The 26,286-nt window shown below is 37.1% G+C and overlaps 2 protein-coding genes across 3 annotated transcripts; both read right to left on the bottom strand.

The window, feature by feature from the left end:
* Positions 1–412: 412 nt before the first annotated feature.
* bbs5 (Bardet-Biedl syndrome 5) lies at positions 413–5,180 on the bottom strand. 2 transcript variants are annotated; one of them, XM_028436472.1, is made up of 12 exons: positions 5,042–5,180; positions 4,709–4,791; positions 4,218–4,283; positions 3,644–3,693; positions 3,147–3,274; positions 2,928–3,063; positions 2,219–2,314; positions 1,893–1,955; positions 1,638–1,772; positions 1,395–1,478; positions 1,128–1,151; positions 413–754 (listed from the first exon to the last, which is right to left on the bottom strand). In XM_028436472.1, the coding sequence occupies exons 1-12, from the start codon at positions 5,101–5,103 to the stop codon at positions 653–655; spliced, it is 1,029 nt and encodes a 342-aa protein (XP_028292273.1). In that variant the 5' UTR covers positions 5,104–5,180; the 3' UTR covers positions 413–652. The 2 variants fall into 2 exon arrangements, with proteins under 2 accessions (XP_028292273.1, XP_028292274.1); XM_028436473.1 differs by having other exon boundaries at positions 4,218–4,351; positions 5,042–5,071.
* A 1,425-nt stretch (positions 5,181–6,605) lies between these two features.
* On the bottom strand, positions 6,606–24,268 carry col28a2a (collagen, type XXVIII, alpha 2a). Its single transcript, XM_028436415.1, has 35 exons — positions 24,127–24,268; positions 22,700–23,274; positions 21,224–21,244; positions 21,064–21,123; positions 19,980–20,033; positions 19,534–19,578; positions 19,422–19,448; positions 19,304–19,348; positions 19,176–19,220; positions 18,090–18,143; positions 16,611–16,679; positions 16,446–16,514; positions 16,201–16,269; positions 14,370–14,438; positions 13,381–13,449; positions 13,194–13,262; positions 12,768–12,836; positions 12,579–12,650; positions 12,399–12,467; positions 12,235–12,306; positions 11,941–12,009; positions 11,763–11,831; positions 11,603–11,671; positions 11,454–11,522; positions 9,831–9,899; positions 9,591–9,659; positions 9,350–9,418; positions 9,183–9,263; positions 9,062–9,097; positions 8,937–8,973; positions 7,917–8,474; positions 7,536–7,828; positions 7,261–7,462; positions 6,772–6,963; positions 6,606–6,677 (listed from the first exon to the last, which is right to left on the bottom strand). Exons 1-35 carry the CDS (start codon positions 24,266–24,268, stop codon positions 6,670–6,672), a joined length of 3,654 nt encoding a protein of 1,217 aa, XP_028292216.1. The 3' UTR covers positions 6,606–6,669.
* Positions 24,269–26,286: the final 2,018 nt, after the last annotated feature.

Below are 26,286 nucleotides of genomic sequence, written 5' to 3'. Positions count from 1 at the left end.
TCAGTTTGCGATTCATCATTTGTGTGTGAGACAACCGCACAGAAAAAGAGGCGACTGGGGTTACATAACAAGGAGCTGGGGGTACGTCAGTGAACAGCTGCAGTCATTACATGGTGACACTTTGTCCTCTTTTAACATTTTTTAAATACCTGTGGATCTCAGCCTGAGGTCACAGAGTTCCTCCACACAATTTTGTCTCTGAAATCTCAGAAAGCTCTGATTTGTTACTTTCTAAAACAAATGCAACTGTTCTAAAATATATACTATATAAAGCACAATCCTATCACTGGGTTGAATGGACCAGGCTACTTCCTGAACATTTATAGCCAGAAATTAAGCCGCCTATCAATTGAAATTCACTTTACCATTTAAGCCCCATCCAAGTTTTAGAATAACAGAAAAAGAAACAAAATAAAATTTTTAAAAGATTTATTTAGACTTACAGGTTATTTGATAATATGTGGACTATGACAACATAATTCATAGAAATACTTCTAAAATAAACATCTAACATGTTTGTCATGTTAATCTTTCAAGAAAAAAACATCATAGCACTATTTGTACAATTCAAACTTGCTCTATATACAAATAAATAAATTATTAAGATAAAAACAGACTATTTACAAAGGCTACAACTATGCTTAGTCATATGTCAGCCCATTACTTCCCACAATCCTTGGAGAGTGAAACCTTCCTTTAGCTTCTCCACAGCGAGGCCGAGTTCATCAGAGAAAACTGGCTCACGGTCCTGTTGCTTTAAAAATAAGAAAGAATGAATGAAACCTCTGGAATGCATAATACTTGACATGTACACTTATGGTTTAATGCCAAAAACAGCAGATAAGATATCAGAAGAAGATGAAGATGTCACGTATACAAGTACATACATAGTTATATTCCTAAGTAACGTAACGTAACGTAACGTAACGAAACAATTACAAATCACATTTCTGGCTTTGATCTCCGAATTCAATTTCCAATTACACACTTTCATTTTAGGATGTAGTGATTTTTGAATTCTGAGAATAAAGCCAGAACCATATAACACATTTCAGTGGCTCTAATTCTATTCTGTACTATTGTTGCATAATATAGCAAAAGATAAAGAATAATTTTTGAACATTTACCTTGTTTCCATCTGCAAAGTAAGCCTGTAAACCAAGCACACATACATAGTTTAACACAGTTTGAAAAGCAGCATACTGTGTTTTTCAAACACAGTTTGAAAAAGCATCCACAACTACATGTCTGATCGTACACACACGAGCACTAGGCAACCATATTCCAGTGTCTTTACTGTACTGAAGGCATTAGCTAGCTGCTATTCTAAGTGACTGGAAATAAATAAGCCTTAAACTCCCAGAGGAGTCGTGATGACAAGCAGACACACTCACAGTGAAGGCATCCGTCTGCTCGTCAGGTTCGATCTCCACGTCGTCAGGAAGCTGCTCCACTGTGAGTTCCTCCAAAGGCTGCGGCTGTGAAAACAAAGATAGGACAAAACGTGCTATGATGGTAACATCAACACCATTTGAAGGGAGAACTACAAATATTAAAGTATTGCTAAATAATGGAATGAAACCCAAACAGCTAGTTTTTCAGAAGTGTTTTTGTTTTTGTTAAATCATTAAATCTACCTTTTCTTCCATCTCGTAGTCCACTCCAAAGATGGGGTTGGCTGAGTAGACCTTATGTAGAGAATTGATTTCCTTGAGTGCATCTTGAAGCTTGTCCACTGGGTCAATCTTAAACCCAAGTACATAACCACCACTCTGAAAACACACAAACAGTCCATTTTTTTTTTTATTTTTTTTTTTTTATCAAAAACAACATTTGTTAGCAAAGGAACCACAATAATGAGACTGATGATAATACAAGTGTGGAAAAATTACCTGCCGGGAACTTTCTATCACCAACGCCAAGCCAAACTTTGAGTCTCTTATTCTGATCGACCACTTTAGGAAAGTAAATAAAAACTAATAAATAACACGATCTTATAAAAGAAATGAGAGCTACGATATACAGGTATATGGTTTGTGGACATTTTATTAATTCTGTGATTTCATGAAAACAACGCTTGTATGTACAAAAGTCTAAGGTCTAGAAAGTCTTCCAGAGAGTCACCATAAATGTACTGGTGAGGAATTCCATTTAAATTCAATATGAAATAGTTTCCAATGTTTCTGTTGGCATCAGGTCAAATAAGTGCCATACTTACAATCTGAAGGTAAGGTATGCTGACGTTAAAGCTTTCATTCATGTTGGCATGCCACACGATCCGAACATTAGTGATGAAGAAGGTTCCAAGGTTCCCCTAAAAGAAACAGTCAAAGTAAATTAACTTACAATAAATAAAAATCACTCAGAGTATTTCATCTATATAGGGTTAGCCCTCAAAGTCAGTATAACCCCTGGGAGTCAGTATAAGGCCTCGGAGTCAGAATAACCCCTTGGAGTCAGTATAACAGCTTGGAGTAAGTGGAGCGATAAAAACTGCATTAATAATGACTAAAAACAGGTTAGGATAAAAATTGTATCTAAATGTCCTATGATGTCACTTTTGCAAAATGATTAAATTTTAATTTTTTTATTTCAATAATAAATAATATAATTCATCAGTAACTGCTAAACTAATGCTGGAACAGAGCAGGAGTTTCCTTCTGTAAACCTGGGTACCCTGGTCAGAAAAATTGGACTAAATTTGGGGGACAAGCTATAAGACAAAAATATGTTCTATAATAATAAAGTGTATGGAAATCAATAGTGAAGATGCTATACATCCTGACAAGTAAGAATGGGATATAACTCAAAGTTCCTGTGTGTTTAAAAGAAGACATCCCATTAATTTAGACAGTATACTGTAATTGCAGTGATGAATCAGTGTGTAGCAAATATCAGGCTGGTTATAACACCAGTAACACCAGTACCTGATCGCTGGATAAATTCCACACTCCGTTAATCTTATCGTAAACTTGCTCCCGAGGCAAAAGTCTGAGCTGTTTATTTTGAATGAGAGCGGCGCGCAGTTTCAGATCTCTGTACATTTTAGAAGTCTCATAGGCCCTGGAACAAAATATATGCTAAGTTAGTACAGTAAATACTTTGTAGGTTCAAAAATGTCCCCACTAGGCCAAGCGTGGACTTACCTGTGTACGGCGATGACAGAGGTGAAAAGTCTCGGACTTCCGGGAACCACATTAGTAAATATGAACTCAAATCTTGTGTTGTTGGACTTAGTTAAGATGTACAGGGCTTCAGTTTGGCCTCTTAATTTCTGAAAGAAGCAGGTCATGAATAAATAAGTCCATCATAGACACATTTATTTTATAAATAGATTCCATATTTTTGGATAAACCATTTTGGATGACTCTGATGTATCAATAGGTACTGATTTTAACCAATTATACACAACATTATATCCAAAGACACATGGAAAAAAAACTAGACTGAGAATGCTATTGATAATGATGGGATATACAAGTCAGCAAGCTAAAAATGTGTCCACAAAATTCATTCACTTGTTCTGTCATTTAGTTAAATAGATAAAAATGAACAAATACCGCTGGCAAAAACATCATAATAAAAAAAAAAAAACATTTCACACAAATAAAATGAAATTTCACAGAAGCAACTGTTCACTTACTGAGTTAGCTGCTCTTGTTGTGATGTTGATAATGGTGTTGTAACCCACAGCTGGAAAAAAGAACAGTGCATTCAGCTTTTCCGCTTTTACTTGATTTCAAACAAATTGCTCGTCAGTTAGGCTCCAACACTCAAAAATCTGATTCTAAAAATATATATTTATTCTATTTGATAAAGAAAGTGAAAGATGAATAAACAAAAAGCAGCAACAACACAATTAACAAACCACCAAACAGATAAAATTAATAATTCTAAGTGTGTAAGACTGACATAAAAAAAAGCCATGTCAGGCTATTAATGCGTAGCAAAGTCTGGTTAAGCTCCCACAATAGCCCTGACTTGCAGTCAGTAAACCAAATTGTCACGCTTGGTCATTTTTTCTATTTATCTACTTTCATCAACTTTGAGTACAAATTATTCACTTACTAACAATTTTCATCAAACCTACTATCATTGTATAATCCGTGCCATTTATTGCACTTGTTGAAGGTCATTTTGTGATTGAATAAATCTGGATTTACTCCACATATCTGGACCTACAGTGAGGACATAATGTATCCATTAGTACCACTCACACAGGTTGACTCTAGGCAGGGCGATCGAGTGCCAGATGATTCTCAGATTTGTTACTAGGAGTCGTCCTGGAAGGAAAGTGGGTGTAAATGATCTGCCCATCTGATAGACATCATACTGTTATTCTAAAGCAGCCCTGTCAAGTGGGACACAGATTTCAGGCACAAAAAAAAAAAAAGGAATTTAAACATGATTTTGTCCCAGTTTGCATTTCCATGTATAAGTAATAAACACTGTAAGGTACAGACAGATCTAAGCAACAATTGACAGCTACCGGTACATGACGGATCTTCACTTAAATTTTACAATTTTTAAAAATCGGTTATTATTCAATTTGAGGGTAATTCTGTTGACGACAATGAGAAAATTAGGAGGGGGCTGAAATATTTACAACTGAATTAGTTTGTGATTTATATAATGTTCTCTCTTAGACTTTCTCCTGTAGACCTAATTGGACGCTTTTGACACATGTAATTTAAATGAACATACATACCTCGATCTCCATTGTTTCCCTTTGTGTCTTCAATGTTGTCCAGACAGTCTATCAGCACTTCTCCTGGACGAGTTTTCATCTGCCTGCATTTACGAAGAGGGACAGGATTAACTGTTGTTACAACCACTACATTACACTAAAATAGGTAAACAACGTATTATCTCTATACATGGCTGACATACTGTAACAAAACTGAGAAAAACACTACAGTAGCAGTTTTGTTAACCTATAAACCAAACCATACCACGGATATCAGGGGCTACTCGTTAGCTTAGCTGTGCTATCTGGTTAAACATCGTAAAATATTACCAAATTATTTGAGCCTTAACTTACTGTGCAGTTATGTCAAAGCGGACATCTCTGTCCTCCCAGAGAGCATCTAATACTGACGCCATGTTTGCATTAAGTGATTATTTCACACGACACAAGTAAGGAGCTAAAGGCTAGTAAAGCTAATCCGAGAGTCCTATTCAGCGTCATAATCACCATGGCAACATATGGCAAGCAGATAGGGACAAAAGTATTTGGGGTTTAGTCCCTAACGTCCTTTAGCTCTTTTCTTACTTTATAAACACGGTTTTTTTCTATATCGTTTTTCTTATCAATGATATCAAATATGACCAGCTTGTATAGATGCTAAACTGTGAGAAGAACTCAATCTAATCTGCTTGTTATTCCCGCCAGTAAAAAATGTAAAAGTAAAATAATACAAAATCTCAAGTCATAATTATGATTTATAATCTCATGAGTGACTTAGTATCTCATAATTGTGGCTTATAATATACATGATTTAGTATATCATAATTATGACTTAATATCTCATAAGTGACTTAGTATCTCATAATTGTGGCGTATATCATAATTACGACTTAATATTTCATGAGTGACTTAGTATCTCATAATTGTGGCTTATAATATACATGATTTAGTTTATCATAATTATGACTTAATATCTCAAACTTGAAACACATAAAAATACAATATATACAATTTACATTTATTTTTCAATATTTTGGCTATTTGTTCAGATCACAGAAAGCTGAAGCATTTCTAATGTGCACCATGAAGAACACAGAACAGGTTGTTAGTCAATCACTGGACTCACACTTTACAGACAGACAATCCTGATCACTCACATTCATTTTATTTGGATGGTATTTATTGTTATTTCAAGCAATCTAACACAGTTGAGAGCTACATATGATCAGGATGATGATGCATCCTCTACATAAACAGAAGAGAACAAGGCTGTGAGTTCACCCCTTTATATTCAACACCCGCATTCTGGTTGAACAGGCACGGTTATGATATACACTATTTATGAGAACAACCAGTATAATCATTGTTCTATAAACACAACATTTTAATCAATATATATATAATAAAAAACAACCATTTTGTAAAAAAAAGTGCACATAACATCATAGACAGACATTAAGTAGTGTTGATTAATCCCTGACAGCAGTGCCCTAATAAAAAGCCATTTTTACAACATCCATTTAAAATAAAATCCATTATTTTTTTAAGTAAAAAAACAAACTATTACTTTTTTTTAAAAGCACACATACTAACAAAAATACAGTAAAAAAAAAAAAACATCATGATCAAGGGTCTGATCTTAGTCATTTGGTGTTTTAAGATGTACTTAATGTTCTCTAAGCACATTGGCCTCAGTGATAAAAAATAAGGTTAATATTGCTCAGAAAAACAAGTTTTGAATTATCACAAAAAAAAAAAAACAGCAATGACACAAAAAACTTTGAACACTGAATAGTGTCTGAGGTAATGTAGTACATTTTTTGTATGCTAAAGAAAATTTGGTTTAAATCTGAAAACAGTCTCCAGTTTTCTGTCATTCACCAAAAGATCAAAGACTTTCCAGAAGTCCAGAGAAGATGGGAACTATCACAAGGATGTAGATCACTTTAAACAATAAAAACACAGAATCAGGAGTTCTTCTTTTATCCAGCTGTATAAGAGGGAAACAAGAGAACATTTATCAAAACAAAATAAAAGCAAAAAATCTTTCACTTATAGAGAAAAAAAAAATCTAAATACGTTACCTGTTCTGACAAGAACACATGTTTTCTTGCATTCAACTTCTGTTTCAAAGCGGTTGTCGTTTCCACCACAGCCTCCGTACCAGAACTGAGCGCAGGCATTGGCCTGTTTGTCATAATACCAGCGGATGTTGTAGTCTCTGCAGGTTTCCTGATCCAAGATGAGGTTACAGCGAGGGTCGGGAAGAGGGGTCTCTGAAGAGAAAAAGATGTATATTTATTGGGTAAAGAAATTAATAACAATGGTTTGACAGAGTGCCTAATCAGTATTTGTACACTGGACACCCTCATCAAAGGTGGACAGCTACAGGGTGATCAAGCCTTAGATTGCGTCCCATAACTATTTCCCTCTTTCTCCGATCTGCAGCTTTGAGTCACTACATGAAGTTTACATTTTACACTCGCCTTTTAAGAACAAAGCCCAGTGTCATGCAAAATAGTTAATATCAAGTACTCAAAAAAAGAACTACTGATCAACAGTGGTGTGCTCACCTTCTGGCAGGACAGGCTGCACCTTGTTCGTGGTAAAGGAGGACAAAGAAGACCTTGACGAGGACAAGGCCTCTCTATTTGAAATGGAGAATTCTCTCAATGGTAGCAAAAATGTTGTTTTGTTGACAATTGCTACTGTGCTACCACTCCGCACCTGAGCCCTTATGTCTAAATCTTCACCATCATCATCATCATCCTCTACCTAGAGAGAGACAACAAAATGGATTTCAGTACTAGTTGGACAGAGGACCTTACAGTAAGTAGGAAACACAGACCTTAACAGGCCGAGGGTCAGCACTGATCGGCAGAGTAAAGGTGTCTCCACGGCCTCTGCTGCTGGTACGTCTCTGGTTTTGAGTTTCCTCTTGATTATTGTAGCTATTTCCATCATTTTCATACACATAGCCATAACCATTATTGCCATACCCATTATTAGTTTCTCCCTCTCCATTTTTTCCATTTAGACCAAGCCCATTGTTCCCATTCCAGAGTCCATTAGAGATACGATTGTAAATAAGGGCTCCATTTTCATCTTCACAGAACTGACTGACAAGTTGAGACTCCAAAGCTGTGAAAAAAGATAATAGACAGAATATGTTGGTGTTTATTCTTGGGACTGTGTACATCTTACAGGTGAATAAGACAGTGGTCGTCACCTGGTAGTGTGTTGAAGTCATCTATGAGGTACATGTGTTCACTGTCTGGGTCAGAGGCAATAAGATTGAGTTCTTGCAAGAATTCTGCCTGCGTAGGATCCGAGGAATTGACAATCCCCAAAGCGTACATCTCAATGTTGGCAGCGTGAGCTTCCCGTACCGCTATGTCAAGTTTGACAGGCTCTCGTTTGTCCGTTTGACCATCAGTGATGACGATGGCTACTTTTCTGACTCCAGTCCGTGCGCTGAAGAAAGCCTCCTGGGTGGCCTTTCTGATAGCAGTGCCTGTGTAAGTGCCCTCGCCCATATACGTCATTCTCCTGATTGCCTGCTTGACGTCCTGTTTGGCGACGTATCGAGCCAAGTTGAACTCTAACTGAACATCCAGACTATAGAGGACCAGTCCAATTCTGGTGGCATTGCGCCCAACTGTGGTTCCATCCACCAAGCGTGTAACAAAGTCTTTGATGATTTCAAAGTTTTCTGGGCCGACGCTCTCTGAGCTGTCAATGACGAACACAAGTTCCATCGGCCTCTCTTTACACTTGATGCCACAACCTAAACGGAAAAGAGATTGTTGACATAAGTCTTTTTCTTTATATTCTAGGAGTCTACAGAACAGATCGTCCAAAATATTTCAAAACTATCACACGATTTGAAATTTTATTGATTGGTTTGGTTGCATGTGTCGATGAGTGTTAATTGCCTCTAGTTCATCAACAAAAAGAAGTTTGGGGCCCCTGAGCCATACACTTTACAACTTTATAGCTTTGGAAACCATAGTCATAACATAAACACTAACTTAAATCCTTTTGGAAGCAATCATTATAGATGATCTCCTAGCGAATTTCACTATCGCACATTTACTGCACATGTCAAACATAGTTATATAAAAGCACCACTGAGCTTGATAAGTATATTTGAAATTAGAAAAGAATACCAAAAACAACCATACATTCCAAATGGAAAATATACATTTTATAGGATATAGATCATTTAAAAAAAACAAACAATTCTTACCACAAATTTCTTTGATCAACCTAATCACGTCGTCGCGCTGCAAAGTAAAGAAAGAATAAATTAGAAAGCAGCATTTCTCAATATATATTTTACACTTCAAAACCTGTTTGATTCAACAAACATACCGTGAGGCCTGGTTCTCCCTTTGTCCCTGGCCTCCCCTGTAACACAAATGGTTTCATTTGTTTCCAACCATGGCAGCATACTGTATAAACTCTCTGACATCAATATATGATTTATTTTTACCGATTCCCCTGGGACTCCAAGATCTCCCAATTCTCCTTTTGTACCTTTCATTCCCCGCTCACCCTGTAATCCCCGATCACCCTTTAAAATAAAGGAGGAATAAATCAGTCAGAGGCGGGTAAATCAATGCTCATCTAATGCTTGGTGGTTTGATATAAATCCTTTACCTTAGCACCTGCGACTCCGTCTCCTTGAGGCCCTCTAGGCCCAGGCTTGCCTTGAACTCCTGGCTCACCCTGAAAAAGCATTTCTTTATACTGAATCATACAAACAACCTCCAAAATGAATAATCTGTTTGGTAATATATCATGCGGATAGTTTGTTTGAGGACATCTATTGTGTTAACACACCAAGAGGAAACAAAACTCATTCTCCTCTACCCTGTTTCTAGATTTAACCATGACTCACCTTTGGACCTTGAATACCTTCACCTTGAGGACCAGTTGGGCCAGAAGGTCCAGGCCGTCCAACATTTCCCTTTAAACACAGGAGAAAGTAATTGCATATTCCCGAATAAAAAAATGATCTGGACTATTAACACACATTACAACCTTCACAGAATCACATACAGAATTGCTTTCTTACCTATTGCATTGAATTACATATCACTTTTTACAATCAGGACGTTAAACAAATGATCTTTCTTACTGGTGGTCCTTGTAAACCCTCTCCTGGTGGGCCTGGTGGGCCAGGCAATCCTCTGAAGCCGATGTCTCCCTGAAACACAGGTGACGATTAGAAAAAGAGCTAGAGTTGTATTCAAGACCACACTATCACAGACCAAGATTTGCTCGAGACTAGAATGCACTGAGACCAAGTCAAAACCAAGACTATAAAAAATTATTTTAAAAACGTGACATGGTTGAACAGTTTAAGATCGTTCTCTCCTTATTTTAGTTTTCTTTTTAAATACATTCAACAGACAAAAACATGGTGTCTGCAACTTTTTTTTAAAGCATGAAACGTGCAAAAATTTTAAACCCTGACAAATTAAAAAAGGAATTGTTTTCCTTGTCTGCACATGCTGTCGAAGGTCAACACTATATGTAGTGCAATCTTTTCGCAACAGCAATGCAAGTTTTATTATGATTATGAACATCACCAGCCCTCCCTAAGGAAGGGTAAGACAAACTTTATCAAAGGGAGAATATAAAAAGAAGACAGTGTTACAACTAGGTGAGGGGGAATGGAACAGGAAGAGGGGGTCAGGGTAGGACAATGGAAGTGGTGGGGAAGAGTCGACTGTTTAAGGTGAGAGTGCAATGTGGTGTTACAGTTGTGGTTACTGTGACAAAGTTTTTCAACTAAATTCTTACAAAAAAATAAATCTTTGTATTAGGGGTGTGTATTGCCTGGCATCTGGCGATATGATTCGTATCCCAATACAAAGGTCACGATATGATACGGTACATCCTGATATTAAAGCAAAAGGCAATTATTACAATTTTTTTAAATATATGACTTAAGAAACAAGTAATCTGTAAATTTGTACACCTTCATGAGAATATTTTATGAAATATATTTTATTGGCATATTTTACACTCAAATTATTGGCTTTAACATGCCATGTGCCAACAACTTGAAATAAAAAAATAAAATACAATCTGCCTGTGGCTTTTAAACCAACGTTGACTTTAGTGCAACTTAATTGAGGTTTATGCCTAGAACAACAAATACAAGCAGAAAGTTAGTACTTTCTTTTGAAATTTTATTGAAAAAACACAAGCTGGTCATTATACCCAGGTTTCAGTGCACTTCTTTGTGCAGTTACAAAGTCTCCTGCAACGGAAAATACTTTCCTCGTTAAATAAAGGTAAAAAAAAAAAAAAAATTCGATATGGATGCATTTAGAATCGATCCGAGAATCGCACGACGTAATATCGCGATAAATTGCCGAATCGATTTTTTTCAACACCCCTACTTTGTATTTAATAGCCATTGATAACTCCAGAATTATTTTAAATATCTGAAAATAAGATGTTTATTTGTGATGCAAGAAATACGTCTAGAAATACGATGAACTGATGTCTGAGTTTCTGCAGGTTTCTGACACACAAGGCACCGGAAAAGATTTCCAACAAGGCATAACAATCCGTGAGTTAACGTTAATGTTTGAAGTCAAAGTACAAAAAAAAACCAAAAAAAAAACGATAGCGTGAGCACATCAATAATCGACTGTGCAGAAAAATATCGCTGTATCGAGATATCGTCACACTCCTATTCCTGACATCAAAAAATTCCCCATAATTAAAACAACAAATTGGCACCAACCTTGGGACCAGGAAGTCCGACTCCCTCTGGACCAGGTTCACCAGGTAAGCCTGGCAAACCAGGAGGACCCTGGAAAGTGGGGAAAAAAGTATTGTGATTTTCACATTGTTCATACTGTACGTGTGCATGTTGTGGTTGGTGATACAAACCACTGGGCCGGGGCTGCCTTCACCTTTTGGACCAGAAAGACCAAGTAAACCAGGGTGCCCTCGATCACCCTGTTAAAACAACATTCATTATTAAGGATTTAAAACCATAAACTTCAAAGCACAGACAACACCTCGTAAGAACTGAAATAACAGTACTGACCTTTGGACCAGGTAGTCCATGGCCTGTTTCACCAATAGGACCAGTTGGACCAGCAGGACCAAGATCACCCTGGATTCCAAACCAGTAGGTTAGAGAGAAATAGCATGGCAACATTGTATTGTTTTTCCGGTCGTGCATTAATTAAAACACATGGATTGTGAGTCGTCTTGTAGTTTACCTTTGGACCTGATATGGCCCTTCCTGGCTGCCCAGGTACACCCTGCTGGCCTGGTGCACCACGTTCACCCTGAAGATAAAAGTTGGCATCAGAAGCCACATTGTGCTCGTCTCTGAACAAAACCAACAATGATTAGACGCATTGTTTTGTTGGCTCTGATCAGTTTGTTTATGTGTCATAAATGTTTGTTAAAAACGTAAAGTATGAAAACAGACCAAAAAATGAAAGACCTTTACTACAAATAGGAAACGTTCTTTAGGGTTTAGATTTCTCATTGGTTCTGTAAGGTCTTACTTTTGGTCCAGACGGTCCTGATACTCCTGGAGGCCCATGTAATCCACGGATTCCCCTCAGGCCCTGGTCACCCTGGCAGTGAGAATCCATAGAAAAACATCCAAATGACACATGTGATGAAACCTAAGCAGCAAATAAAACTACAGCACCTAAACATACTGTACCTTTTCTCCTTGGGTACCAATTCCCTGGGCTCCCTCAGCACCTCTTGAACCAGGTAAACCAGGCTCACCCTAATGAAGCAAAGGAATGTTTCTAAAATGCATTGACATGACATGAAGTATTACAGACAGTTAAATGACTGCATGGTGAAGGCCAGCCACTGCTAAACTGATGGACTTTACCTTCTGCCCAGGAGCTCCATCTTCTCCAGGAAGACCAGGCACACCACCAAGACCAGCAGCTCCAGGTTCTCCCTTTGAGAAATGAGTGGATTTGTTAACTTAATTAAATATAGTGCACTTGGTGCACTATATTTATTCATCATGCACCAAAGTGAGTAATGAAGCCTGCTGGTTACATGCTGGTCTTACCTTAGAGCCTGATTCACCAACACCTCTGTCTCCAGGGGATCCTTGTTCTCCCGGTAAGCCTTGGTCACCCTTTAAATTAAAGTAGTATTTAAATTATTCTTAAACATTTTGAATAAACAGTTACTAGATTTCACATAATTTGTTAATCATACATCAAATAAATATGCATGCACGTTAAGGTTTTTAAATTTAAAATAATGTCTCCTGTTTTCTATTGAACATACGTCCTCATCTTCAAACAGCACACTGGAGGTTGCTAATAATCATAAAGCTAACATAGATTGACATTTACATTTTTACACACAGAAGGCAGGAGCGATGGGCTTAAGAATGGATGGTTGCTCATTCTTAGTATCAAAAGGAGAGTTGGGTGTGGTAACTAAATGGTGTTAGTAATATTTGTGAATTTTCTCTGTTTTAACAAACCTTTGGTCCTGGTAAACCTTCTCCAGGAAGCCCTCTGACCCCTGGAGGACCTCTCGGTCCCTCCACACCCTGTGCAAAGAGTAAGGAATTGGTAATTAACAAACACAACCTATCCACATCTTTCAAATGTGTGTTAAATCAACATGTCTTTATAGAAATTACATTTTTAGCATTATATTGTGCTGACCTTCTCTCCTTGAAGGCCAACTCCTGTTGGTCCGTTTGGTCCCGGTGGACCCAGAGGTCCTAATTCACCCTGAAACACAAGCAGAAATACAGATTTTTTTTTAACTGGGCACATTATTATTTCTAAAGATTCTTGTTAACACAAAACATTTATAGTACCTCTTCTAAGCAAGCAGATGGTGCTCTGTTGTTGATTTTTTAATTCACCAAAACCTGCATCTGATGCTTGCTCAAAATATATAAATATATAGAGCTCTACTAAAGTTATCCTACTTAAAGACCAACAGTAATTTTTGCAAGTATTTAGCATTGGAAATGAATCAGAGAGGAAGTAAGAAGGAATAAGTGAAAACATAAAAAAGACAGATTTTTAATGGCTGTAAAGCAAATCTGTTCAAATGATGGTCCACAGGCCAGGAGTGGCCCAGCATTAACCATATATGGCCCAGCTCAATGTCCATCAAAAAAGCCAAGAGGCAGTATTTTTTAAGGTAGAGTAGGTGATAAAGGTGATATTTTGATAAGAATGTGTGATACTACCAAAAGGGTCAGTACATTTATCTTTGAGTAGCTTTTTGAATCTTTACATTATTTACTTTACCACTGTCGGATAGAACTAACATTCTCTTTATCTATGAAATTCTTACAGCTGCTGCCTTGCAGGAGTTTATTTTATTAAGTTTCAGGATATATATCAGATTAAACAAAAATGTTCTTATTTCAGAAGTTTTTTCACATATTCTTTATTGTATTGGCGCATTGCATTGGTTTTTGAGGTTGGTGTTGGCTTTAAAAGCCAACCCGATTGATAATACATATGTATTTGAATATAAATTTAAAGGATATACTGCAGGTCATTGAGAGATTATTGGTAGCTTTAGAAACAGCAAACCTAGTCGTAAATATCTGCACATTCAGATTCAGAAACTTTTGTTGTGAACATGTTGATGTACATTTTCTTAAAGTTAAAGTATATTATATATAACACACCTTTTCTCCTTTGATGCCTAAACCCTGCTGTCCCCTCTGCCCCCTCGGTCCTGGGAAGCCTCGATCTCCCTGTGGAACAAAATCAGGTCATTGCTGTCAGTTACATCACAGCCACTGGAGGTTGGCTGAAAACGCATTGTTAACACTGAAGAAACTCTGAAAGATGTGCATGTTGGCTCCTGTTGTCAGAAAACAAAGTGACTTAATCCACCAGGTATGACCGTTTTTCACATCTTCGTGCCAACAATTGGACAAGAGTCAGATCACCTCTGGCAAATGTTAATTTACGGTGTACATTCAGGTCAGTAGTAAAGCTGGACATTTTAGGAAGTCTGCCATGGGTTAAACAGATGTCTAATCGCCTCAGGCTATTTCCAGCACTTGTACAACAAGTGTTCCTCTCAATGATTAAAAGTGCCGCAGGGCTTCTTTACATGGAAGCTTTTACTCACAGAAGTTTACTACACTACCATTGTCAGATCCACACACAGGTTTGGTTTTGGTTTGCTTTCCCTCTTACTCTAGTCAAGCATATTAACTCTGACTCTGTGGTTGTCTCGTTGGCTGAGCTGAATCCCAGCTTGCTATTTGTATAAGTTGAGCTATTCCCTATACTTAATGGTGCAGCATGCTGTAACATGGGGGACAACGGTGTAATCCCACATTGAAAGCAGAATGTGTCGGGACGGTTGAGTGAACACTTGAGATGTGATGTCAATGAGCTGGAACGGAGACTGCTTTTTCAGATGAAGGATATGAACTACAGGATGACCCAGTTATGTAGGCAAACCCTATATAATCCCTAAATATTTTCAAAATCAGTCACATCCAAAAACAGTGACCTGGCAAACTTAATGTAGGTTCCAAGATTCAGGAGTCGAGCATTTTAAATGTTAACATTAATGTATTTAAAATGTCATCAACTGTTTTCCATTACCATTTTTGCTCAAGACAATAACTTCTCAAAATGGCAATATACGTTATAAATCTTGATATTTCTTATTAATGTGAACTAATAAAGTCTGCCACACAGGCACATTTATTAACAAACTGCTGCACAATATGTACCACTTTTGGCTTTTTCTCTCACAATAGACGGCATGTGTGAGTGAGTTTTATAGTGTGGCTTGTTTAAGGGTAGGTCTGGATTAGGATGCACTCAGCAATTCATCCAACTGTGCTTTTCATACTGTTCTGAGAAATAGCGAAAGCAGCAACTTCTAAAATGAGTATTTTAATACAAAATAAGCTATAAATAGAAAATATATTATTACAGGTGATATTGTAATTTTTCTATATCGCCAAAATTGAAATGTCAATATATCTTGAATTTTGATACATTGCCCAGACCTAGTTCTTTGGATATTAAAAACAGATGCATTGTTCTTGTTATACAAGACTGTTTGTGTAACTACATGGAGAGATTCCTAATCCATCAAATGGTCCATGAACTGCTATAAAGTACGCTATTACAATTTTCTAGCTATCCATCTACAAAACAAATGACCCCCCCCCCCCCCCCCAGTGTCTTGCGGGGCCCTATGCAATTACATAATCTGCATATAGCTAGAAACGAAAGTGGAAATGTAACAACTGTGAGGGGATAGTAGTAGTTATGACCACCTGTGTGACGTGTATTCCTTTACCTGAGTCAGATGGTACAGCAGCCAATACAAATCTACTGACGGTTTATGTTGGTTGGTTTATATGTTTGTGTATATTTTCTTTTGGAGAATTAAGTCAATTGATTTAAATAGTTATTGATCACTATAATCTATGTATCACCACAAATCAATCCTGTCATTATAATGAACATACTTTTGAAATATACCTTTGATCCAGGAAAGCCCTCTCCATGGGGCCCCTTTTCACCTTGAATACCTTGCAGTCCTTGGGATCCCTATGATTAATAGAAATTGGGTAAAAAAGATATATAAAAAAAAATGTCAATCAAGCCATTCCTCATGTTGCTTTGCATATGGCCTTTCTAATATTAATTAACAGTCCCTGACAAATACGTTGTTAATATCACAAATACAAAGTGGTAGCACTAGGTTCTGATGCATCTTTACTTACAGGAGGGCCAGGTTCACCCACTCCTGGAGGACCAGGATGGCCTGTTCGACCTTGAACTCCCATGTCTCCCTACAGGTAAATATAAAGAGTCATTTTTCATAAAAAACCACAAAAACTCATAGATTAAACACATGTTTATAAGAGATACATGGTAAGATCACTTACTTTGGACCCAGGAAGTCCAATGCCAGGTTCCCCTTGGACTCCTGGAGGGCCAGATGGGCCACGTTCCCCCTGTACACATTAAAGGTATTGTGGATGATTATATTTAGGCTTCAACATCCAGGTGGATCATCGAGACTATTGAGCCTCCTAATGGTCAATCATTCGTGCTCGTGCCCGGTGCGCACCGGGTTCTTTGAAAATGTATTTTCACTTATCGGTGGCGAGTCTGACATAATGGGAAAAGTGCAAATCTTCTTTTGGAAGGTAAGCTTGTGTGAGAGATGCCGACTCTAACTTGTAAACAGAGCTGTCCACGAGGAAAACGGGGCCCGTGCACGCTTTTTCGCACACGTAGGTGTTCCCTCTTGAGCAAGGTAGAGTGCTGTGCATGTGCAGAGGGTGATTCTTTTCTAAACTTTGTGAAAATCGTCCTCTATACCTTTAAACTTCTTACAGTGGGTCTGAAAGCATGGATTCTACTATATATGAGTTAACAGTTGAATGCACCAGACCAACAAACCTCCTATGTGGTTAAATCTTCCATAGAACTATTGTTTCAACTAGAGTAAAAACCTTACCATTGAGTTGATCGGAAGTCTAAGAACTGGTGTTGATAAAAGTGCCATTTTAACTAACATTCAACAAGATCAGTTCAATCTGATTTTTCTTGATGAAGACAGAGCTGTATATGCACATGTCATTGGGCAAGAAAAGACAGATTAGAAACTAGAGGCTGAAGATGAAGCTTTGACATCTGAGGTCTTCATGGAGGGCCACCATGCAGTGGGAAGGGACTGCATAGTGGAAGAGTCCATCTCCTACTGCAAAGGTGCCCAAGTCCAGTCCTGGAGGTCCTGAATCATGCTGAACACGAGCTTTCTAAGACCAGATTTGAGCACCTTTGTATAGTGAATGAAACTTTTTTTTTTTTCTCTTCACAGGTATTTTGGGATTATGCCAAATAATTCGATGATAACACATGATGTCTAATCTTGTGCTATTATCCTTGATCCTAACTTGTGTAAACAGTGAGGACATTTAATGCATACAGTAAAGTTAAAGACGTTGTCACAACTTGTCCAAAAACATATACCGGTAGTTTTTGAGACTAATGCACAGGGACCACCAAGACATTTTACATTTTCTAACAGGTCCCCACATGGCAACAAACTGCCTTTACAGATTCTTTTCATGTGTGTCACTACAACTCTTGCTGAATAAGTTGATAGCACCACAGGCGTTTCATGGTCTGTATTTAGAAACAGGATACTAGCCATTAGGAGTAAAAACAGGAATGAAGACTTTGACTTTTTGCCAAATTTTCACATAGGGATGTATTACAAAACAAGCAGACCTCTGTGCTGTGGGCTTCCTACAAAGGAGGTAGTAAAGATCTAACCTCAAGTTTATGCCAATCATTAAAATAAATATAAAGGTCATAGCAGGTGTGCAAAGGTAATGCTGTCACATGGTGCTGACCTGCTTTCCCTGAGGGCCTTCTGATCCAACATCCCCATGAGGTCCTGGTACGCCCTAGGCCGGAACAAGAAAGAGACACCATACATTTACATTTACTCCTTTTAACAGTCTGTAGAGATTGGAAAAACTTTTGACATCATGTAATTATTACTATGTTAAATGCTACAAAAAGTTATTGGAAAATACAGGAAGTGATCGACACCTTTAAGAAGATAGTCATCGGAAATTCATCGCAACATACTTTAAAAAAAAATGTTTCAAGTTCCTTTAATCTATGTTAAGATGTTGGATTTGGCAGTGTAAGAAGTGTTCAGTGTTGAGTATAAATGGTCACCAGGGTTGGGGTCAATTCTAATCGTAATCACATAATTGGTAATTAATTACAATTATGACGTAATTATAATTGTAGTCATAATTGAACAAATATGTTGCTGTTTTAATCATAATTGAATTGTAATTAAGTTCAGATAATAAACATTGGCATTAACATTTTATAAAAACTGGCATTTACAATGTAATTAAATTTAGAACTGGGGAACCATGTTACAGTTCTATGGCTCCCACATACATAGTTAACAACTATTAAAACATGTTTCAGATCACGTTTACCTGCTAGTTCTCTTGAGGATCATTTCATTACCATTTTAAAACGAAGGGCTATACTAACACAAAAAAAGCTCAGACTTCCCCATCAAAAATATTAAAACCAATATTTTCATTGATAAGGAAGCCTAACAAGGTCACCAAGAGATGCAAAACAAATTAGATGATAGATAATATATTTTTAGTGTACTTTACAGCTGATTTAAGACATGGATCAAAACTGACCAGTTATCATAAGAGATGCTACCAGAAAGCTAACACAAGAGGAATGTTGTGTTTAATGGGCTTATTCATTAAAGGCTCAGTAATTGTAATTGAACTTTAGCAATTGAGAAAATAATTGTAATTGACTTTCAGAGGAAAATTAGAATTTTAATTGGAATTGGATAAAATGCCGGCCAACGTAATCGTAACTGAGTTGTAATTGAACATGGATAATTGAAGACGTGATTGTAATTGATCCCAACACTGCTGGTCACTGACCTGCAGCCCTCTTGGTCCTCTTGGTCCAACTTGCCCATCAGGACCCTGAAGTGCACCACAAAAAGAGTTAGAGTCATCATACTGAATATAATGTTCATGATATATCACATCATAATTTTTCGTTGTACCCTGTCTCCTTTGATTCCTGGAGTGCCACATTCCCCTCTCTCACCCTGTAGAGAAATGACAAGGCTTATATTATGTCAACTAAGAGTAATGTCGGTACTTTTTATTGCTCAGATATACCTTCTCGCCTTTGTAACCAGGTTTTCCCTGAAAATAGAGATTTTTTTGTAAAAATACAATTAAATTATTCAAAGATATTGTCTGTATCAAATCAGGAGGAAAAAAATGGTACCTCAGCACCCTCTCGACCTGGTAAACCACTAAATCCTGCTTCACCCTGTTGGAATGAATCACAGAATCATAACAGAGGATTAATGAAGGGTCATATTGTGTAACATCTGTGCACTGCCTGATCACTGTGAGTGATGTTCCAGTAAAAACAGATATTTTCATTACTTAGCAAAGGTTCTCAATTACCCATTACATTTCTGTATCTTGCTGATGTGAAAATATAGACTCCATGTCATTACTACTTTCAGTTAATCTGCTTTTTGGGATGTGTAATATCATGGAATCAATTAAGATTCAATATTAGATCATTTTACTCAGTAATTTCCTCGAGTAACAGAGAATAAATGAAATGCACAAAGAAATGTTCAGTGTGGGAAACTCAAGATACAATATAAAAAGGTTGACAAAGCCTCCCAGGTCAAAAATAATGGTCATGTGTCCACACACCTTATACCCTTTGATCCCTGGGGCTCCATCATCTCCAGGACGACCTTTCTTCCCCTGAAAAATGAAACCAAATCACATCAGGGTAAATGTTGGATTTATTATTTCCTTTCATATTTTTGCATTCTTGTTGCAAAAGAAAGAATGATTTTTGAAATTATCACAAAAAAACAACGGTCTTGACAGAGTTTTTGCAGAGTTTTCCTCGACAGGTATGGTTGGAAACAGTTCAACTGCCTCATGTTTAACATAGGGCTGATGAGTGATGACAGTTTCACCTCTGGGACATGAGGTGTCTTGTCCTCATGGCCAGGAGTCATTGTTTTGAGCTGCACCTGGACAACGTGGGTCAGTTGCTATCCACTACAAATCTCTAGTTTGTGGCCATTAAACTAATGAGAGCAATTATGAGAGCCTCTTAGTCTGAGTGCAAAGAATTCAAGGAATCTCCCTGTGCTGAAAGCATCTGGTTGGCCAGCTGTCCACCTACGAGACTAACCTGAACAATCCAAGGAATAAAGTTTAGGAAATAAAGGGAATGAAGTGGAATAATGGGCGCAGCTGCCTAATGCAGCCGGCACCACCTTCACGACTGCATAATGCTCTGTGCATCTTGATCGCAGTTGGGGTGCACGTGAGATTTATGATGGCCATAGGTCTGGTTTTATAAGCAGTGAAGGTTTAAGTGTGGTGCCTCTGGTTTCCACGGGGGACATCTCATGTCGCATGAAAAATGCACAAACTCAAGCTGAGACAGGACGTACAACTATATTTCTCAGGGAATGGCAGACCACCATCTTTCTCTATTCTGTTGCTATAGGTTTAGATTGAAATGTATGTTCGGACCACCTATCTATTCACTTACTTTGCTTGTACAAATGCCTCTAAGCTATACTGAGAAGGCAAGCAATTATCCTGTCTGAGCAAAAGCTGCACAATTATCATCACTTAAATATCCGGACCCTGGTGCATTTTTTCAGTACAGTGTTTCAATAATCCATCCCTCTGAAAGATGACTATGACAGTTCAAAGAAAAGATTTTCTTTGATTATGTGATGTTTAGGAAAGTCTGAAGTGAAATACTCACCGGCGGGCCACTGGGCCCTCTCCCTCCTTTCTCACAAGCACATTTCTTAGCCAGAGGGCACTTCAAAAAGAGACATATGTGTTTATCCTTTATACATACCTGATGGGTTTGTGACACATTAAATGCTTGGATGTGTGATAATGACTAAAAGATCCCTCACCCCTTCATCCACTAAGCCAATCTGTAAACACAAAAAGAGAGAATAAATCCAACAGAGTTGAATTTGAAGAAACATATTGCTGACACACACTAAATCAGTTTTGTTGTTTACATTAGGAAACTGTAGAAGAACTGTGATGTTGTTGTAGATCTGGTGGGATGAATTACTCAAATGCAGGGATCAAGTTCATGTGTATTTGTTGTTTTTTCTTTTTCTCTTAAGTATTTTATATTTTGATAGCACTTTCCACATGACTATTGTAATTTGTGCTATACAAATAAAAGTGAATTGAACTGAATTACACTTTCAATGTTGTAAATTAGCAATATTGGATAATGTAAGGAAGGAAAACCCTTTCTAATGACCAAATGCTCTTTAAAATAATGCAATTAGAAACTTTAAAGATGATATCCAAAGTTTCGGAGATTTACCAGAAGCCACGCCTCTACTTTTCTGCATGTGCATCGCAGAACATAACAAGGTCGCATTGGGTCGCAATGATATATGTTTATGGGTCAGGTGAGAGCCAAAATCATCTTTAGCTGTTTGCTGTTGTGACGCACGGCCTTGTTTCCGTACGCAGTTGATTGACAGTCTCAACAACAGGAACTTGAAGCCTATTGGCTGGGCGCTCGCCGCGATCGTTTCCATATGCATAGGGGTCTATAGGATGAAGGAGGGACTTATATACATGAATGTATATGAATGACCACTGGCAGTAGACCATAGTAAAAGACAAGTTAAGTATTTTTTCGCATTTCAAAAGAATCATACATAAACATAAGATTTCTCAGAATCTCCGGATTTCAGCTTTAAGGCAGGGGTGTCAAACTCATTTTAGTTCAGGGGGCAAATATGGAGCAGTTTAATCTCAAGTAGGCCACAAATTTTATGCAGGAAAATGAGTAATTTCAACATTATTGTGCCTAGTTTGCACTTCAACATATACAGAAAATACAAAAATGTAAGAAATCGACCATATCCAATTAATACGTGATAAATATCAGTCCCAACAGGTTCATCACTAAATTTCATAGATTCCATGACTAATTTGTATTCAACTAAGGGAAATATGTCATAACTTGAGGAAAATTTAAGGATTTTTTAAGAATTTGGAGTTTTTTCTACTGTTAAACATTAAAAATGACTGCAATCATGCAATATAAGCCCTCATTCATTCAGGTTTACTGTCATTTTTATTTGATCTTGTGCGCCATGAGTTTGACACATGTTTGAACCCAGATTAAAAATAAGGATGAAATCCCTTTAGGGTGCAAACAATCTCCTCTGTGGATTTCCAACAGTTTTTTAGTAGAGACAGCTTCAATTCAGATCTGTCATTCTTTTCATTCTTGCTCTGGTGCATTGTCTTTATTCTGTCTCTTCACTGACACCTGAACAAGCCTGTTCATGTTTTCAACTTGGAAAGGATGCCTATTCATAGTAAATACTCCTCTTTTCATGCAACATACTCACAATTTCTTTGGCAATTTTTTCAACCAGATCTTCATCCTGTAGGTTGTGGAGGAAACGAGATGCAGGGGAACTTGCAAGCAGACGAAGCAGGGCGAGGTTTGATGGTTCGTTGGCTGTCCGAGTGATGCCCAAAGTGAAAAATTTGATGCCCTGGTTCTTGGCGTCAGCAACGGCAGTGAAAATGTTGGGATTCCTTGGATGGGAAATTCCATCTGTGAGCAGCAGTGCTATTCTAACACTGCCAGGAGTAGATTCCTCCAGGTAGATCTTAGTCATGTTGGAGATGGCGTAAGAAGTGTAGGTGCCATGGCCGATGTAGACGATGGGAGTTATCCGAGTCTTGAAGTTCTCAGATCCCTCCCAGTCTCTGAAGGTTTGCTCTGTGATAACGTGGCTGCTGTACTGCAGCAGAGCGACCCTCAAAGCCAGGCTGCGGCCGGTCTGCAGACCAACACCCTGGAGTCTGTCCACCATGTCCATAGCAAACATTTTCTCCTGCTCATGGTTTTCCTTTGCACTCTCAGAGCTGTCCAACAGGAAGGAGAGCTCCAAGGCACAATCGTCACCGAGAACGTCTGTGAGGGAACAGAGCAAGACTTTCAATGGAGAGTGTATTTATCATGAGTGTATGCAAATATCCATAAAACATATAAGGCAGTGGCTATCCGTACGGTTGCCGTATCAACCCTAACAGTATTTGGCCAGTTTAGGTCACATGATAGGTCAGTCATTGGTCAGTTTAGGTCACGTGACTAAGACTAAACCTTACCCTAAACCTAACCATAACCCCAAAAAATGCTGCGATATTGGATTATAAGCTAACCCTAAGACGCGACGTATGTGTACTTTGGTAACCGTACCAATAGCACCAGGGGTTGTCTATACGGCAACCGTACAAATAGACACTTTCTAAATATAAACACAGACATCACAACACATTATCTCTTTTAATGGATTTTTATCATTTCCTATTCATTTTATTTTGGACGAAATATTTTTTATTTTACTTCATTATTATATTAAATAAAATATTTAATAATAATATTTTTTATTTATTTATTTTTACAAATTTTACCCTGATGAAGGGTAAAATAAAAAAAATTCTGACTAAAAGCTTGGCAATTAATTTTTTTAATTGCATTGATCCAAGTATGCAGATCTCTTTTTCTGCAAAAATATATTTTAAGCTCTCTCACTTTGGTAGATTTGTCGTGAGTGCAGTGATTCTACTTCTGATTTCTATTTATAATAATATATATATATATATATATATATATATTAAAGGGCAGAGAGCAGTCCAAGACATATACAATCAAAACACTTTGTGCTTTAATCATTTCATGAAATATAATGTTACAGCATCCTCATTTTTAATAAAACAAATAAAATGTACTCTGTTTTAGTTTTCTTTACTGATTCAGTCTTACCTTGGCTTTCTTGTAAATTTGCAGCGAGAGGTTTGGGCCTGGATTTCTTGTTAGTTCTTCTCTCTTCATGAAACTCCTGAGCGAAAGCACCAGATAACGTTATGATGACCATCAGCAGCACTGATGCAAAGGAGGCGAGCATCTTTACCTTTGGAAAAGAACAGCAACACAAATTATAGACAGAATAAACTCAGATAAATAATACACGTTGAATTGTTAAATAAGACTCACAATTTAAATTAAAAAAAAAAAACCCAAAGTGTCAAGTTTCAATCTTGCACTGGTGACGGGACCAGCTGTAAATGTAGGGCTGCAGTTAGCTGACTGACTGTGCAACAGCAGTCATTGTGGATGAAGAGAGACAGAGAGACCAGATTCTATTCACTCCTCCTTTATAAGGAGGCAACACCCTGCCTGATCCAATGGAGCCATGCCAACACTCCAACTCTCCCCTAAGGGCAGGAAGAGACATAATAAGTTTGGATAGGAAGTATGAAAACCTAGTATTCATATCATTTTACAAGGTTCTTATTAGGGCTGGGCGATTTTGCCTTAAAAAAAAATCCGATTTCTTAAAGAAAAATTTGAGTTTCGATTCGATTTTCAATTTTTTTTAATGCACTTAAAAATGACTGCAGACATCAGATATATTGTCAAAAGTGCAACTTTATTGCTGTGATTGTCCTCAAGAGTTAAAATGTATAGAACAATTCAAAAATAAAAAGTAAATGAGGTTCTGTCATTCAACTATTTCAAGCTTTAACCCAGGTTTAAGCAAAAGTGCAACAGCAACTTCACAGTAGCTTAAATTTTCTGTTTAAGAAATCAAAAAACTACATATTTTATAACGTTACAATTAAAAAAATAATAAACTCTTCCCTAACAAAGAGGGGGCTGGCTCACATCGGAATGTGAAAAAGTCTGAAAAAACTGTGGTGGGGGAAAAAATTAATTAATTAATTAATAAATAAATAAATAAAAAAAGATTTATCTTTTTTTAACTCGAATTTGCAAAATAAAAATAGTTTTTGTTTACAAATTTGATTAATCAATTAAATCTTATGATCAAATAATTCATGTACATGTGTCATGTACGGTATCAATAATTACAAGTCAACAGATTTATTCACGTCACAGTCTAACTAATAAACAAATTACATCCTACACCTGAATAATGACATCAAAGCTACTTGATGCAACATTTGATGACACAGCATTGGTTGTAACGGTAGCCAATGAACCTATGGTAAGCTACTTGTTATTGGGTGTTGGGTCATTGCCAAAGTTCTCAATAGTCACCATAGATGTCGGGATAAATTCCACAGGCAGTGAAAATGGTTAACGGCCACCTTTGTCTCTGCCGTGGACGTTGGAATGACCATAATAGCCCTGCCTGAGGAAAAGGGTTCAAAGGTTCAAACAGTTTGCTTTTTAAAACATTAGTAATCACATAAAGGGTGAGTTCTGAATGAAAACACAAAAAACAAAACCTGAAAAAATGAAGACACCTAAATAAAACGAATATTACTATTTATTTATAATATTATTGTTGTTTTTAATAAATGGAATGAAGTGCCTTGAATAAAAACCATCTCATTTTTTTCCTTTTCAGATTCTTCTCTATATAATTCACATATTTAAAAGTCAGTTGAGAAGAAAGTAATGGGTTACGTTATTGTCATTGAGTTGCTTTTATGAGTACTTGTACATTTTTGAATTTATTTCTAATTCAGTAATTTTACTTGTACTCAAGTGTGTTTCAAAAGAAGTAATTTGTTATATTTCTACACTCAACTGTTACTGAGTAAATAATTAGTTTTTGTTGTTATTTTCATTTCTGTTTCATGGTCTCTTCATAAGCTACTGATCTCAGGTTTTTATTTTGAATCAAAATAATTGGTGTTATTTTATTTTAAAAAAAGAATTGTACATTTTGACAAACCTTTTTATTTTATAAAGATGCCTTTGTGAAAAATAAATTAAGTTCCAATTGTTCAAAATTAAGTTTATACTTGAGATGTTTACTGTACACAAGGGAACCGTGGCATAATTTATTACCAAAAATAAATGTGAGGGATGAAACTAGCTAGTACATTTTAATTTGAGTACTATTTCATTGAGCAACTTTTTACTTTACTTAAGTATAATTTCAATCCAGTA

Source organism: Gouania willdenowi, chromosome 21, assembly GCF_900634775.1.
Source record: "Gouania willdenowi chromosome 21, fGouWil2.1, whole genome shotgun sequence".
Taxonomy (NCBI): domain Eukaryota; kingdom Metazoa; phylum Chordata; class Actinopteri; order Blenniiformes; family Gobiesocidae; genus Gouania; species Gouania willdenowi.
The sequence above is the reverse complement of the archived record's forward strand: the minus strand, read 5'-3'. Positions and strand labels throughout refer to the sequence as shown.

Bases quoted from the DNA above. Each gene is read 5' to 3' on its own strand.
- bbs5 (XM_028436472.1), bottom strand. From the start codon at position 5,103: ATGGCGTCAGTATTAGATGCTCTCTGGGAGGACAGAGATGTCCGCTTT. The intron at 3,064-3,146 runs GTAAGTCCACGC...ATTTTGTTCCAG, and splicing joins TCTGTCATCGCCGTACACAG to GGCCTATGAGACTTCTAAAA. The intron at 1,956-2,218 runs GTAAGTATGGCA...ACTTTCCTAAAG, and splicing joins GCATACCTTACCTTCAGATT to TGGTCGATCAGAATAAGAGA.
- col28a2a (XM_028436415.1), bottom strand. From the start codon at position 24,268: ATGCTCGCCTCCTTTGCATCAGTGCTGCTGATGGTCATCATAACGTTA. The intron at 9,900-11,453 runs GTTGGTGCCAAT...CCTGTGTTTCAG, and splicing joins TCGGACTTCCTGGTCCCAAG to GGAGACATCGGCTTCAGAGG. The intron at 9,264-9,349 runs GTAAAGGATTTA...TTTATTTTAAAG, and splicing joins ACGGAGTCGCAGGTGCTAAG to GGTGATCGGGGATTACAGGG.